Below are 17,789 nucleotides of genomic sequence, written 5' to 3'. Positions count from 1 at the left end.
TTTGTACTTTTAAATTTTTTAATGGGCAGGAAGTACAAAAAGTGAAAGAAATGATTACTAAGGTGGTTATTTTAAAATGGTTGTAGTCCACATTTTGTTATGTACAAGTATCAATTACCTTTTCCAAAGGGAAAGAGAATTCCACTTATTTGTAATTATATCGACAGAAACATACATTGATTTGAACGACAATAACTCATAACTACAAGTAATCAAGAATTAATGTATGCTTTCACAATTTCATTTTAATTTTCTTTTTATAATTTGACATGGCAGATCCAATATTTCATGAACCAAATCTTTAGTTTATAATTTCGCCAAATTTTACAAGAAGAAATACTACTAATATCCTTTGAAATTGAACATGCAAGCTGCTTATGAAATGCCACATTCTCTTACCTTAACGTTCATCTCAATTGCTTAAATTTAAATTAAATAGCAGGTTGTTTAATATTTCATGCTATTTGCTCAAAAAGATGAATTAACACTAGTAAACATGGGCTGGTATTGATTCACAGTAGATTTACAATTGCTTGGGAGAGCCAATAACAGTCAAATTTTACAATACACATGCATACATAAATATATAAATATATATACATAAATATATAAATATAATATATATATATATATATATATAGATATATATAATTTTATTGCTTGGGAGAGCCAATAACGTTCGCACAAACCTCTAGCCACCACTTTCATCCGCGGATCTATACGCCGCCCTCGTCCTCAAGTAAAGCGCAACGCCGCAAGCAAGACCAAGCATCGAAATACATCCCCAGCCGAGAAAGGTCTTTCCATAGCACCGCGGACCCATGCAAACCACCACGCCATCGCGAAGCAGCGTCGCCGCAGCCTTGCATAGCCGCTGCACGCCAACACTACCGTTGGCGTCGTAGACAAGCGCGGCCAGCAATCCGTAGATGAGGGAGCCCAACGGAATGTTTGTTATGACGATGTTGTGGTTCACTGCAAAGCTCGAAGGCCCAAAGAGTTCCGATGTTACGGACACAGCCGCCGCGAAGATGAATCCGGAGCTCAGACCAATCAGTGCTGTTCCGACGACAAGAGTTTGCCCGTCTTCTTCCTTGGACATCTTGTAGAAAACCAGCGGCATTGGGACGAGTGCTGCGGCTAGCCAGCCGGTTCTGGCGAACCTTATCTTCCTGCATGTCGCAAGGGATTAGCATTATTGGTCGGTCAGACATGTTCTTGATTCACAAAAAATATGTAAAGGGGATGTCTGAATGTAAGTTAAATCTTATCAGATGTTCATTGGTAATAATAACATATTACCAATAAATCAAGGAGAATTGAACGGAAAACTATTCCTTGAGAATTTATATAAATGGATGGCTTAATTATGTGAAATTAGGCGAACCCGGGGAAAAAGTCGGGAGCGGCGGAGAGGAGGCGGCCGAAGAAGGAGCATGAGGAGTAGACGTTGACGAGAAAGGTGGTCTGCGATCGCTGCCCCAAAGACTGGGCGATCTGACCCAGGTTGTTGCTGTAAACGAGACCAACCGTCCCGCCGCAGAAATAAGAGATGTAGTACAGCCAGAAATCTAGCCGGCGGACAAGTCTCCTCGCCCCGTGCTCCTCCCCCAGTACTGTAATCCTGTCTTTCGTCGTCACCTCATTGAAGTAGCACAGCCACCCATTGGCAGTACTTTCAACGTCCTCTTGTACGACCTCTCCGACAATCAGTGCCTTCTGCAAGTCGTATAGGACCAAGCCATCGGAATCATTGGAGCAATGAGCCCATTCTATCGCAACAACGACAAGCGGAAAGGCTAGGAGGATTACTGCGCCGGAGAGGATTAGGGCAGAGATAAAAGGGTTGGGGGAGTTGGGGTTGTGGAAGAGGAGGTAAAGGCCGGTGAGGAAAGCGAGGGTATTGAGGACGAGAAAGACGTTTCTGTCTGAGGAGGCTTGTGGGGGTTGGGGAGGCGGCCGGTGGAGGATGGGTATGAGAGCAAAAACAGAGGCGAAGAAGGGGATTGCGGCGTTGAGGAGGAGGTAGGAGGAAGGGGGCCCGTTGATGGCGTTAGCAGCGAGGCCATATAAGGCGGCGCTGAGGCCGTTGAAGCTGACGGTGAGGGAGAGGGCGAGGGAACGGTCTGTGGTGAAGTTCTGGATGCAGAGGACGAAGCATAACGTGTTGAACCAGCATATGCTTAGGCCGGCCGACAAGCACAGCACAAACACCTGAAAAGGGGTTGCGTTATAATTAGAAGATAAATTCTACTTGCATTCACGCAAGTGAATATGTAAATTCAATGCATTTTGAATATAGCTTTGAAAATTATAATTTTTTTTGGAAATTTTAATGGGATTGATTATGAAATTTAAATTTAACAATAATTTTTAATTATCTCAAACGAAATAAAGAAATAAGTTTTTGTTTAATCAAACATGTAGCCAAGTTAAAGCTAAGAAGATAAAGAAAGTTCACCAATGGTTGAAGTTCGGGAACAATAACTTGCTTTAAACTAGGAAGCCCAAGCTCGCAAAATTCAAGAGAGCCCAATAAATTAATAAACCCTAACTTAAAGTGAATCGTCGAAGGCATTATAATCACTCGCTCATATAAGATGACAAAAATAGAGAAGATGCTCACGTACCCCAAAGGCACTCTTTGCGACCCTAGAAGGAACTGGCCAATTTAATAGTGTTGACTATTCGGTTTGGCTAGAAATCCCATATAGTCATTGAGACAACAATCCATATATATCTTAGTTACCATCTTGACAGTTTATAATGTATATATCATATATTTATTATTTATGTCATTTTATAACCCTTTCGTTAGCTCCTCAAAATTTGTTATATAAAGGTTCAAAAGGCCACAACATGGGCAAGAGTGTCAACTCTATATTTTATGAAAATTATAATAAATAATCTAACAATTTTCTTTCTGGATCTCGGTCTTTACTTTTTTCTTTCTTTCTTTTAGTGTAGAATTTGAACAAATTATGATAGATTTTATAAATATGAATTGAGAATTGTCATAGATAAATTTACATCCATCATCTATTTAGGTCATATAATATACATGTCAATGTTAAAAAATATTAATCGAATAATATAAGAAGCAAAACAACCAATGAGGAAAATAACACTACACATGGATAATCAATTCTTCATAAACAACAAACAACTATTGAGATGGAGGAGCCAATAATGAGAATAATTCTGGCAGCTTTAGAACAAACTCCTAGAGTAATCATGAAAGTAAGAACACCATAAGTCTCATCTGACTTAATCATACAAGATAATGCATAGGCATTTGAGCACTAAACTCCACATTTTCCATTGACAAACCTTCCTACTGCAACAACAATGATAGGTCTACTTCTTATACCTAGCAAGTTAAAGGGCAAAGAATTCAACAAATAAATACTATGCATGGAGATTATAAAAGTCGAAACTCTAACCAAATTTTGAAATACTATATTTAAAATTCTATAAAAGAGGAACTGATCCAAGAATCATGTGACTTCAAATTTTTATTTTTTTCGTGAAATGAATGGTTTATCAATATCACTAGCTCTATGCCAATTAAAAGAATTACCCATTCAATATTTTTTATGTCTTTTACTAAAATTCTTCACATCCTTTGTTGAATTCAGAAGGCATGTATTTCCCTATTTGTTAGTGCTTAGAGACCTCTAAGGAACTTATATGTATCTTCGATGATTATACAATATCTTGTTGAGTTTCTTAAAAATTTAAAAGATTTAATCAATAATCACTCAAGATTTATGAAAGTCGTCATTTAATTATGAACTTGACCTATAACTGGCATAGACATTGTCATAGTTGAACTTGCTAAAAATCATATCAATCTTGAGGAATACTACTGAAATCACTAAAGTGGCTTTTTTTAATTCATTCAAAAATGAGGTTTTTTCATGCTAAGACAGTGTTGTTATAATGACATCCAACATTCTCCTCATTTATTCAATTACATGTTGTATAATGTAATTGATTATAAGTCTCCATTGGGATACTTTGTGGGTCTTAATTTGTCAAGCAGATATCAAATACCATAACATACCTTGAAATTCATAGTATTAATTTGAAGTTTTCTATAATGGTTCAGTCACAATATCCTAATCTAAGCTATCTTCTTCGTCGTTTCCATTTTAGAACTCCTTGTAATGTCCAATTGATAACTTTTAATTGCCTTAATTTTTAATTACTATCCCTACCGCCCTCTAGATCGAATTTAAACTTCTACTATAAATAATTCTTAAATTAGAGGTTGAGTTTTAAAACTGGACATCCAAAAATAATTCATAGTCATGAACAAACTTACCCATACATTTTCTTAATACAATTCTTTATTCTAAGCTTTGGAGTGTGAACTTCAGAGAAATTTGATAAGTTTTCATTAAGAATAACCGTCCTACAAACTCAACGTAGGAATTCAGAGCAGTAGTGTTTTCGTGGCTTAAATAAAATTTCTAGAATCATTAATTAATTGCCAAGAAGCATTCCTACATTAAGTACTTTCAAAATTCTTCTTCATTATTGATGTGTCATTAAGAAATTTTTATCATCAGGTATGAATCTCGATGTAATTTGAGTATTAAATATTCTAAATTCAAATTCATATCATCTCTGCCCCAATTTTAACAAGTTTATAGTCAAATTAACTGTCTCCAAATGAACAACCCAATAACAACAAAAGTAATCCAATATGAGTCTAAATTATGGTTTTGATGCATTAATTAGAAGGTTAAATGATTTCAAAATTTGGCATGCTTACATTTAAATCAATTAGCTCAATGTTAGGAATCCATTGAGCCTAATATCATTCAATTTTAATATCTTTAAGACACTCAAATGTTGAAATCTACTTGTCATTAAGGAAATTAATGTTGACTGCCTGATAGAGTGTTTTGGGAGATTGACCAATTGTACAAAATTTTCATCTTAGAAACTATAATAGGTCATTCTAACTTGAGAGGGGAGGATAAAGAGAGAAGAGAGTGAGCTAATTACAAAAGCTTACCTCTTGAAGTATTAACACTTATCACCGGTCACAAGAGTTTGTCACTAACCACAAAAGTTCACTGCTAGTCACCAATGGTTAATTTCGACCATCATCAGTAATTTGCTACAACAAACAACGACCATTATTACAACTAATAACAACTTTTATATCCAACAAGTGATATTGTAGCCACCAACATCATCTTATAATACCATCTTCTCTAATAAAGGGGAAGTGTGGACCACTATACTTTTAACTTTCTAATGCTTACTTTGACTCTAGATCAGACCTTGTGATTTGTCTTTTTTAAGATTTTTTTTCATATAAAAATGTTGGTTGTCTTATACATATGTATCTTTTAAGACATAAGATTTCTTTATTGTTGAGAACTTTTCTATCCTCAAACGGTTTGGCGCCATCTGTAGAAAATAAAATCTCATTTTTATAGAAGTGTAAGCATTCGTTCAATGGCTAAGGAGCATAATACTCATAGTGATGGAGCCTCCTACTCTAATACCAGTCACTCTAAGGGATAATCTCATAGCCATTGACAATAATCCTCTACATCTTTTCCCCTTAATGAGCACCTCTCTGATAGTAAAGATGCATTTTTTGTTCTAAAATATCGCTTATAGAGTATGAAGAATCTTAAAATTATATTTTTCAGCTTTTACGTGAAGCTAGACAACTAGATTGAAAGAATAATGGCAAACAAGTTACTTAAATTATTAAATGAGGAGTATAACTCTAACATACCTTATCTTTATGAAGGATCATTTTCCCTCAAATGATGATAGTTCTTATCACTTAAAAAACACATGGAAGTTTCTCATTTCATTTCCTAAGAGAATTTCTTTTTTTAGACAAAATTCTATCATTTATGTTCATTATCACCAATTAATTTTTTTATAAATAATATTGTCTATTATAAGACCCTTGAGGGCAAGTGGTAAATATAATCTCCACCTATACCCTTGAAAGACATGTCCATGAGATAGTCTCAATGGAAGCTAGTAGTGACATAATCCTTACTAGAAATACCCTTAAGAGAAAATGACACACTATTTCCACTTATAGCCCTAAAAGATACACTCATGAGGTATGTTAGCTGGAAAACTATTAGTGGACTCAATCATCAGCAAAAGAACCCTTAAGTGCAAGTGACATTCACAATCTCCACTTATACCCCTAAAAGACGCACTCATGAGGTCTTTCTTATGAGGATTTTTTTTTTTTTTTTGCAAGACATGTTATCAAGAATCAACATTCTTACATGAAGATAAAGAATTCATCAAGTATCAAAATCATGAATTTTAGTGAGATCAAGTTTTATGCTATGTTAATATACAAAGTTATTGGATCAACATGCAAGAGTTCACCATGCTTTATAAAATCATCACCAAAAAACTTTTGGGATCTTCTATGGCTTTCAAAGTTCCCCTTAACTTCCATTAGATCGTCTTATTCTCTGTAAGGTTTATAATAAAAATGAAATATAATTATTGACTATAGTTCATTTTAATGAAATCAAAGCTAATGTTTATACCTTCCATAAAAAAAAGTTCAGCTTTTTTAAAGTTGTTGATATCACTGATATCAACAATATTAAGCTAAACATCAAGTATATATAAAGAAGAAAACATGATCAACACATATTTTAAGGGTAGGGAAAAATTTTATTATTATGGGTCATAATTGCCTTATAAATGAAGAAGTATAGCCTAAGAATCATTAGGCAACAACAACCCAAGAAAAATTAAGAGAAGTAGCCTAAAATGATAAAATAATTGCATGACTTTAGGTAAGTAATAGTAGTCTAAAAGTTACTAATGGTTGAGTTTGGATAGGAAACAATTGTCTGAAAGTCATAAATTTCTGAGATTAGGTAAACAGTGATAACCTATACGCAACAACTACCTAAATTAGGGTAGGAAAAAATAACCTGAAGGCAATAATTTTATGAGTTTGAATAAAAAATAATAGCATGAAGACAACAATTGCTTGAGTTTGGGTAGGTAATGATAGCTTGAAAGCAACAATTGCTTGAATTTGGGTAGACAATCACTGTATGGATTTGGGTAGGCAACAACAGCTTGAATAAATTAGGCAACCACTTCTTATGGGCAAGCCAACTACAACATATCGAGGAGGTGTGTTGCTTCCCTCCCCCTCAAGAGGGGCATTTATATTTAAAATTTAATAAAAAGGAGAAAAAATTAGAAATTTGATTTTTTTTTCTCTACTATCAAACCCATGGATGTGCATAAAAGTGAATAGTTCTGCAAATCATTCTACACACGTGAATGATTTTACAAAACTCTTATATGTCCACTTAATCATGCACACACAAACACACACCCTATGTCCCTGCCCATGTGAGCATGCATTCCACTCCCATGCACTCTCTCTTATATACACTCTTATGCAGACATGCGAACACCCACATAGGCCCATGCATGCACACTCACACACATGCCCATACTTTGCTAAACCTACATACCTTTGTGCATGCCACTACATCTTTGCTCTTGCTCGTACTCCCCTCTTGCTCGTACTCACCTACAAACCTAGCAACTCTCTTGAGCACAATATTATTCTCATTTTCTCCCACAATATCTGCTCCATTAAACAATCATATTAAGTATATAAATAGAAAAAAAGCAACCATTTGATTGAATTATCCTCAGTAAGCTTGAAATATGCTTGCTCAACCATAGTCAGTGTAGTTTGTGTGCTACTCATTAGACATGACATTTTAGTCTAGGTAGATGATTGCATTGAACAATTTGTAAGATTTTTGGAAGCACTAATCTATGAAGGAGTATCTTAGGTCAGTTATTAAACTTCATAATATGGATGCAACATATTGCCAATATCATTTGATCGGGATCTCCAACTCAATCATCTTTTTTATCAATTAAAAAGAATGTGTGGTGACCTATGATGATTTTGTAACTCGAGATGAAGAAATAAAGAAAAAGAGGATTACTGAAGTTAAATAAGCTAAAGCACCATATGGAATGAAGAATGAAGAGAATAAGAAAACCCTTACCCTTATTATGAATAATTATGAGGAGTATGTTCCTATTTAGCCACCTTATGTCTCTAATTGCTTAGTCAACAAGATAATATAGAATTTAAGGGGATGCATATGAAAGATTAATATGTAAGAAGCTATCAAGGTTACCAAATAGAAGTTGAAGTAACAACTCTTAATCCCTCGGCTATAGTTAACCATGATTTTATAAATGGTATGCTTGAGGAAAAGGTCCTTACAGTAGGCACTCAAGGATTTTTTCACTAAGAGGAGTGACAAAAAGATTCCAAATCTCATTATTTCATAGTTGAGAAGAGTGAAACGCTTGCCCCAACTTAATATTTTAATCACTAAGGTAAAAATATGATTATATTTGTGATATGGAGAAGAAAACAGAAACGATAATAGCTATCATGAACTTTTATAGAGTATGTCTTTCTCATCACATAAAGCACCTAATGAATCAAATAGACCTAAGGCTATTATGGTAATAAAAAAAAGAAGAAAGTTATTAAGGGCCAAAGTTGATGCATAGAGGATGCAAAAAAAATGAATCTCGATGATAGTATAATGCTTACAAAGGATATAAAGTAACTAATCAAATAGTAAGTGAGGGAATCTCTTTCAAAATTCTTAGGGCTTTGTCTACCCCAAAGAGATTGATGTGGTATTGTATCCTAAATGATTCATGTCTCCATCATTTAAGTGTTCAATGGCAAGAGAAACTCAAGGAATCTTCTATCTTACATTTTAAGCAAGTTATTGTAATGTAAATAAAAATGATGGTCTATTATTTAGATAGTTCATCAACATTTTATTTAGTGTAGTAATTGACTGAAATGTTGAATTGTTCAACAATATAGTGCAAACCTTTGAAAATTTGAGAATAGTTTCATCAAGAATTTTTTTGAGCCGTAACACCAAGTTATAATGGGTTTTTTGTTGGAGAAGCAAAGGATTAAAGAGTGACCAGCCAACTATGTCTTTAGATGGTCGAATATAAGCATGAAGTGTGACCCTAACTTGTAGGAGCGACATTCAATTAAGGTATTGATTAAGAACATTCATGACGAGGTGGCATTCTTTTTCATAAGGTTCATTATCAAGACTATTGACAATTTACTGAGAAAATTTACTAGTATTTAAGAGAAAGCTTTATAACTGTCTTTCTTGAAACCATAAAAATAAATTTCCCAAATTTAATCACTATGAAGACTCAAGTGAAGAACACACTCTCCCAATCCATAGGAGGACTCTCTTGCCTCAAAGGCATTAGACGGGGGGCCTAAAAGTGACCACACCAATTTAGGACTTACTTGGTGTTCAATAAACAAGACCACTGAAGTACTCATCTGAACTATATTCTATATGTATTTTGATCATTAAGTTCACATATTTATAGATAATGTCATATTTTTTTATTTAAATCAAAACATTTTCATTTTTCTAAATATCATTCACATACACTTCAATATTTTTAGTTTTTTAATGAAAAAAATTATATAAATTATGCATTGATAAGTAGCGTTAGCATTCCTTAACCTGAAGGGCATTACAATATAACAATATTTTTCATTGGTAGTGATAATTACAGTCTTCTTAGATACATCTTGATCTAATGGTAGTCATATAAGGCATTGAAAAAGCTCATCGCATAATGATCACTGTATGCATTGAAAAACTTGTCAATTTGTGGTAGAGAGTAGTTGTCCTTCAAGAGAGTGGCATTCGGGTTGGTAATTTCAATGCACATCCTCCATTTGTTATTTGATTATTAAAACATTATGAAATTTGATAACTAAAGTCAAGTACTAGATTTCTCATATGTAGTTAGCCTTCATCAGCTTTTGTACCTCCTCCTAGATTGGCTTGACCAAAGTGACAATCAACATTCTTATCTTTTGCTTCATTGGTCGGACCATTAGGTTGACATTCAAGCAGTGACAAGAGACATCAGTTGGTATCATGGGCATCTCAGTGGTTGGTCAGAAAAAGACATCTTAATGGCTCTGGAGGCTCTCGATCAACACATCCTTATGACCTACATCAAAAGTTTCACCTAGCATAAAAATTGCAAGTTTTGCCTTAGGTCTTTAAGATATGATGGGTGGTCTTTCTAGTCTAGAGACTCTCTTGTCATAAGTTGCCAAGCTCAAAGGGTTCCTGTTAGATGCTACTGGTAGGCTAGACATAGTAGTTGCAGGAATTTTTAAGATTAGCTTGGACTATGTTCACCTTTTCATTGACCAGGAACATCACAATCACATGATGGATGAAGGTGAGCACCCTAAAAGAATTGAGTAGAGGATGGTGAAGATAACATTACAGGTAGGTGATGAGTCAACTAATATGATGTCCTTCATGTTCATAAACTACTTATTTCTTTCTCCTAAGGTAATCAATAGAGTGATGATTTTCAAAGCCTCGTTCATTTCACTAGAAAAATCATAGAGTTTCCTAGGCATAATTATAAGTCATTTAGCTTCGAGACCCATCTTTTCGAACACCAACTTGAAGAGAATATTCAAAGAGTTTCCCATATTGATGAGGATAATTTTAGTTTGTTAGTTGTCTATCATTGATGCAAAAATGATGGCATCATTATAGGGATTACCTTTAGGGAACAAGTCCTCATTAGTGAAGGTTGTGGGTGGATCTGAGTTGCATTTTGACATGAGTGTGATTGTGTATAGCTCTCTAGATCAACACTTTTCTAGGATGGCTTGGCAGAATGAGTTTCTTCCTCCAAAGATGGTAGAACTATGTCAGCGATATGAATTTCATGAGCTTGGATTCGTTCATCCATTATTTTCTCAACTGGGGCCTTCCTTTGCATTTGGGTTGTTGGCCTGGGAGCCACAAACTCCTTCAATATATGTTGACCTCATTTTTTGTTGAGGTCTAGCTTTTCCTCTTTAGTAGTCTATGGTCTAGTCATAGGAATTTCCTGTTGTCTATTCTTAGATGACTAGAAAAGGAACCCTCACCATTAGAAATTTACACTCTTCCTTACTCAACTTAAAGTTCCACATATTGGTCATAAAATCTAGTACTTAATAGGTGGGGTAAGTAAGGAAGAGCTCAAGGGGAGTCTCCCATAGGATGTTCAAACCTTAGGAGACCTTGGGACTAACCTTGGGTGGTTTGGTTTTGGTTAGGCTAGCCTGTACACACCTTCTCACACAACCAAAACCCTAGACCCCTTTATTTGGTCATCTGACTCCTTTTGGGAAGCTCATGTGGATGGACACAAACCCCTAGTCCTTGGCTAAGAGGGTTAGGACCAGCATATTGAACATCCAAAATGAGTCCTCATATGACTCCTGTTTGTTTGTCATGGCTTCATGGCTTACTTGCCCATTCTAGCCCAAAATCACCAAATTACCAAAATACCCCTACAACCCTAATTTTTGTCAAAAATCCCAAAATTACCCAAAATACTCAAATTTGTCCAAAAGTCATTTCAAATCACTCATCACTACCTAAATTAACAAAAATTTACTAAAATCACCAAATGTTCAAAATACCCCCAAAATTGTCAAACATTACCAAAATGTTCCTCAAGACCAAAAATTTTCAAAAATTCCAGAACTTCCCAAAAAATTACAAAATAATCCCAAATATTACCAATTTAAACTCTTAACCATTACATTGACCCAATTTGACCAATTTTATCCAAGTTGACCAAAAGCCCCAAATTACCCTTAAAGAACCAAATTTCCCTAATTTATCCTCAATCTTGGCCCAATTGACGTCAATCTTGCCCAATTTCAATTTCAAATCAAAATTTAACATCCCTAATACCAATTGAAGTCAAATACAAGCTCAATTTGACATAATTGCAAGCTCAATTTCACCTAAATCAAAAAGCCCCAATTTTGATCATATGTCTAAATCCACTAAATTGGTGTTTCAATTCAATTCAAAATCACTTGAAATCCTTTCTAACTTCTTCATGACATATCCCTACACCAAATTCAACATTCAATTGATCCAAATTTTAGCCCAAATTCAACCTTTAGAAAAGCCCAAGCCCACCAAGTTTAATTCCAAAAGCTCAAATTCAATTAAAAGCCCACATGAAAATTTTCCCCCTCATCATCCATTTCATTAAAATCACTCCCTAAGTCTTAAGTCCATGATCAAATCATTCCAAATCAAACCTCATGACAAACACCACCAAAAATATCTCATAAAATTCAAAATCTTTTCCCATGCAAAAGAGCCAAGCCAAAGGATAGTCATGAAGCCATTCTCAAGCCATAGGTGAGCCATATGAGCCTTGCCACCTTATCAAGCTATTAATGACAAGAGGCCAAGCCACTTTCAATCCTTCTTAAAAATGTTGTAACCCTTTTAATGACACAATCTAGACCATGTTTAGCCAAATCTCTTTGGTTGTTGACTTATCCCCAACGATTAAGTTGAGCCAAATGATCTCCTCTTCAGCCCAAACCAGCTTTGGTGGTTGAGTCCAACCCAAATCCATGTTTTGACCCAATTTGACCCAAAATGACACTTCCCCCATTTTTCCTTAATCCAAGACCTTTACACATGGCCAACCCTAATTGATTGCACCAAATCCAAGCCCTGAGCCTCCTGACAAAATGATGACCTGATCGTGGCCGGCCAGCCACCTTGACTGCCGGAAAACACCATGGCCAAGGGGGGGGTGGGGGGCAAGGAGCTAAAACTCAAAATTGAACCAACCTGATATGCAAAAGTCTAATTGGACATTAGATCCTTGCTTCCCTCCACCTAAGCATCATTTTTTACCAACTGGCCAGCCATGGTGGCCTCTCCTCCCCCCTCTATTTAAACTCACCCTCCACGACCAAGGAGGGAGAGCTTGAAATTCTTTGGGGAGACTTTGTCAAATTGTTCCCAGAGCTTCTTCAAGACCTCTTGAGTGCAATGCAATCATTTTCTAGCCCTCTTCCCCACTAATCATAGCCAATTCTCAACCTTAATTTGAGCTTGAAATAAGACATCCCTCAAAACTCCACCAACTCCAAATTAATTGCACTTACACCATCTTTTGAGTGAGAGAAGAAGATTCCACACAAAAGGCTCATCATCAGACCACCCTAGGGTATACTTTGATCAACCCCCTAAATCGGCCTTATTTGATTTCATACTTAGGCATTTCACGACAGCTTAAGGTTTCATCTAGGAGCACTTTGGACTCAAGGTAAGCTTTTGGAAGCACCTAATCTAGGCCACACCTCTTGGACAAAGGTATTGAACTCTCCCCTTAAACCAAGCTTCATTTAATTCTTCATGCTTATAGACTTGATCAACCATATGGATATGTTCTCCTGGTCAAGACGAGTCTATAGGAACAAACCGCACTTAATTTGGTTAAGTATCGAGAGAGATATTAAATTTTGAATATGGAAGGTTCTCGGCTAGGGATTTGGGGACGATGAACGGATGTCGTCCATTTCCGTGTGTATCAAATGGACTATCATGATTGCATCAGACAGATCAATGGAACAAAAAGGTAGGTCGAGTCAGCGCTGAGGTGGATGGCGGCGCCGAACCAGAAGACGTCACGTGGAAAGTTTGGATCTGCCTAGGTTGAGGTGACACCACATCAATTAAATAGAAAAATAGGGATTTTTTTATTTATTTAAATATTATAACTTAAAAATGCATATCTTGGTGTAGAAAAATCACAAAAATAAAATAAAAATTTGTTTCATGCCTTTTTTATGCATGTATGATTTTTAATTAATTAAATGGTATTTTTCTTATTTTAATTCTCTATTTTCATAGACCATTCACCATGGCATGGGACCATGGGCCTTTTGATGTCTCTATTGTTAGGTATATCCCCTGATTTTTCCAAGTTCAGGGGCATCTCTAATCAGAGATATCTAATTTTAAACTTATTAGTCTCTGTTTTGGTATAAAAATTATAGTAATTAAAATATTGACAAAAAAAATACAAAACTTATTTTGGTAGTTTTAGTGTAATCAGAGGACCCTAAGAAAAATATAAATTTGGTTTAACTCATTAAAAATAATCTCAATTGTCACCAACCCTTAAAATGAATAAAAATAAATTAGGAATAATTATAAATATAAATGGTATAAAAATCATTCTCCATTGTAATTTCAAGTCAATTAGAGTTAATTTGACCACTTAAATGAATCAATTAAGTGAAATTACATTTTTAGCATTAAAATATTTATAATAATTAAAATAAAACTCAAAAAATCATCAAATTGGTTTTGGGTTCTCCTAATGACCAGAGGAATCTAAAAAAAATAAAATTTGAATTAAAATAAACACTTCATTTTTTAGCTAATTTTAAGCATTTAAATAATTAAAAATTATTTCTAAAATCGTAAGAATTGAAAATTGTAAAAACCACATTAAAAAGTTACATTTGATTTTGTGATCACTTGAAACTAATTAAAATAATTTTCCTAATTTTCTAAGTCAAGATATTAATTTTTAAAGGATTAAAATGAATTTTCTTTAATTTTCCACTAAGTAATTCTAATATAATTAAAATATAAATAAAAAAATATGAAATATGTTTCTTTGGGTTCCCTGGACACAGAGAGATTTAATTAAAATATAAAACTTAATTTTCCACTTAATTAATATTTTATATTTAATTAATACTCAAAATAAAAAAAATAATTTTAATAATTAAATTAAACCTCTAAAAATCATGAAAAATGGTTCAAGTTGTCCTCTGAGCTAGGTGAACCTCCAATAATTTTCTTAAGGATAGGAGTTTTATTTTAGTTGAGTTATTAAATTTTCATTAAAAATCCTTAATTTTGCATTAAAAATAATTATAAAATTAAATAAATTCAGAAAAAATCACATTTTCTCCTCTAATGTTTTAATTGGACCATGAGTGGGGTAACATAAAATTTTAAAGTCATTTGCATTAAACTTGATAAATTATGAAGTGTCAGGTCTTTAGGGGCAAAATGGTAATTTTGAAGATTTAGCCTTAATCAATATTTAGGCTCAAATAAAATGAGAAATGGGCAATGAATGATCTTAATTAACATGATTAAATGATTGAAACACAAAGTGTTAAGTGGTAGCAACCAATCTCACTTTGATCTTATTATAGATAAATTCGTAATTCCTTAAATTAATGAGGTTTGAAAGAATGATTAAATAAGAAGATATTAAGGTGATGGTTTGATTTCGGAAGATCATAATTCACTAGTTTTAAACCCAAATTAATGGTGTATGATTCAGGATAATTATTAAGAACATAAATGTTTAAAAGCTTTTTTTTTAATTGCAAATCTACCCATTAAGCTTTAAGAGCTTAGTAGTGAATTAGGCCTAATCTAATTTTATCTAATGAGGTTTAGAAAATGAACTATGATTAATTTGAAACTTTTAAAGAACTACAAGCCCATTCTTAAAAAGTCAAATCGGCTAAGCTTCTTAATTAAGTCAATTCGCCTCTTAAAAACTTTCACCTGCATAATTTATAAATAAAATATCAAAGGATAATTACCCCATCCTTAGGGTTGGTTATAACATCAGTTTATTGAGCATAATGGTATGATAAGGATGAGTTATTAAGCAACATAATGAGTTTGAATGAGCTCGGGAATTTTTAAGGGATTGTGAAATGCCCGAGGCCCGGTCCCTGGACCTTTCTCATACTCTTTTGGAAGCATGATTAAACTTATTATGCCTTGCTTGAGAAATCATCTATACATTTAAATAAATAGGACCCACCAAGTTATGACATAGAATTTGGTAGGCCTGTGAAGAACCTATCTATAGGCTTTACTTTCCAGCAAATTATAAATGTTTACTGCAAAAGATACTAAATTTTCAAGTGGATGAACGAGAAGACTCGATAGGTATGCTTTTATAGTTTACAGTATCTTCTTTTCCTGCACTTTATTTACTATACTTGTCATGCTTATAAACTTGCATGTTAAATAATAATGTCACATTGCATGCCAAAATCAAAACCTTTAGGATAGCCACCAAAACTGAAACCAAAATTAAAATCAAAACAAGATAAAATTCACCACCACAACAATCAAAATATAAGACAACTCAAAATTTAATCACAAACAAAACGAAACAAAAAAAATTGCAACTAAATTAAAATGTCTCTATCGGATGATCAGGAATCCCTCGGAGGAGGTAACATACGGTTTCTAACGAGATTTCGCACGGTCTAAATGAAAGTATGGAACTCATTAAGTTGAGTTTAGTAAATTCATTCAGACTAAGTGAATCCGAAAAAATACAGTGGTGTCGGAAAGAGGGAACCGTAGGATCCTAACCGGTGTCGCTCTAATCAACTTTAATATCCCCCGTAATACTTGAATAACCATAACCTTAGAAAACATCTGATTTGACATCAGGACCCAATCCATCAGAAAACTTAAACTCGTCACGACGAGGAGTTTGGAGCTAACATCGTGGGCAGTACGGCCATCTTCAATAGCAAAATATGTTTACACTAGCTAAATCATCACTTACAATTAAACAATAATCCATAGGACTTCGAGGTTGTCAGCTTATGCAACATAAATTCTTAACTTATCTTTAGGCCTTTGTATATCTTTAGGCCTTTGTATAGCTGCTATGTAATTTAAGCCCTAACTCGCTTTAGGATTCCGAGATTTTCGTTCGTCACGACCTAAATCCTCACATCTTTCGGGCTATTTGTGTGATCATTTCACACAAATGTAAGCCCTAATTAATAAAATTGGCAGGATAAACCACCTAAATATTTCTCCTCTAAATTCAAGCCAAACCATAGGATAGCTTGAGAAGTCATTGAGTTTCTCCTCAGGATCTGTGACATCCCCTAGTCTCTCCTCCTTTGGATTCCAGAAATAAATGTTTCAAATCTGAGTCATTCCCCTTTCACACTTCTTTGTCTGATCTCCTTGAAAAGTCATATCCTTTTAAAATTCTTAAAGATAATATCCCCTAATTTTTATCAAGTGTTTTCTTATTTGTCTTCGGTTATCTAAGATGTAATTAACTACAAGGGCTTGTCTTTATAGGAAACATTTTAAGAACACGGCTTAATATAAACCTTATTTAATTCTTCATATTAAATAGGAGAATTTGTCGGTCAACATAAAAACAGTTTCACAGACCAAACAGATGGCATATAATCTTTAGTTTATTTAATCAAGCCTTACCAGTAAATAGTGTGTTTATCCTTCGGGATAAATACATTGCTTGTGGTATTAGGCTCGTTTATTTAAATTGCAGGGAATATGAGATCGGTTCGGTCTTGTACTTTCAATTTTTAAAATATTATTTTCCAAATTATTATATTAAACTAATATAAAACGGGTGTTGTGATATTCATCCTAGCAGTCGACAACTTCACAACTCCTCAACTTTTTAGTGTCGATAATATACCGACCATTATCATATCTTTCATCAGGCATTCAAGGTCTTCGCGCTACTCTGTGTTGATGGTAGGCATAGTACTTATTTGGATTTCAAAGGCAAGCTCAAACTTTCATCAGTTGCAATTTCTTGAAATAATTTTTATTATGAGTGGTGTTTATTATCTCAGCCATCGAGACCCTCAACGGGATGGTCTAGGAATTAGCAATTATTTTACATATTGAGTCGGGTGTTGATCAGAATACCAAGCTCGATTCCCTTGATGGTGTATTCTATCAACCACCTTATGATCGTGAGGTGATTGGGCATCTTCAAAATGAGGATGAGCAGAAGGATGTAGATTATGTCTCAGCCTCCGCCCT

At 34.3% G+C, this 17,789-nt stretch overlaps 1 protein-coding gene across 1 annotated transcript in view; it reads right to left on the bottom strand.

Annotated features, from left to right (window-relative positions):
* Positions 1-664: 664 nt before the first annotated feature.
* LOC110027167 (protein NUCLEAR FUSION DEFECTIVE 4-like) overlaps positions 665-17,789 on the bottom strand; it is a 28,698-nt gene continuing 11,573 nt past the window's right edge. Inside the window, exons 2-3 of the mRNA XM_020728482.1 lie at positions 1,388-2,214; positions 665-1,172 (exon numbers count right to left, since the gene is read on the bottom strand). Coding sequence (XP_020584141.1) covers positions 692-1,172; positions 1,388-2,214 — 1,308 coding nt within the window. The 3' untranslated portion in view covers positions 665-691. The remainder of the gene's footprint in view (positions 1,173-1,387; positions 2,215-17,789) is intronic.

This window comes from Phalaenopsis equestris, unplaced genomic scaffold (genome assembly GCF_001263595.1).
Source record: "Phalaenopsis equestris unplaced genomic scaffold, ASM126359v1 Scaffold000417, whole genome shotgun sequence".
In the NCBI taxonomy this organism is placed as follows: Eukaryota; Viridiplantae; Streptophyta; class Magnoliopsida; order Asparagales; family Orchidaceae; genus Phalaenopsis; species Phalaenopsis equestris.
This window is presented reverse-complemented; position numbering and strand designations above follow the sequence as displayed.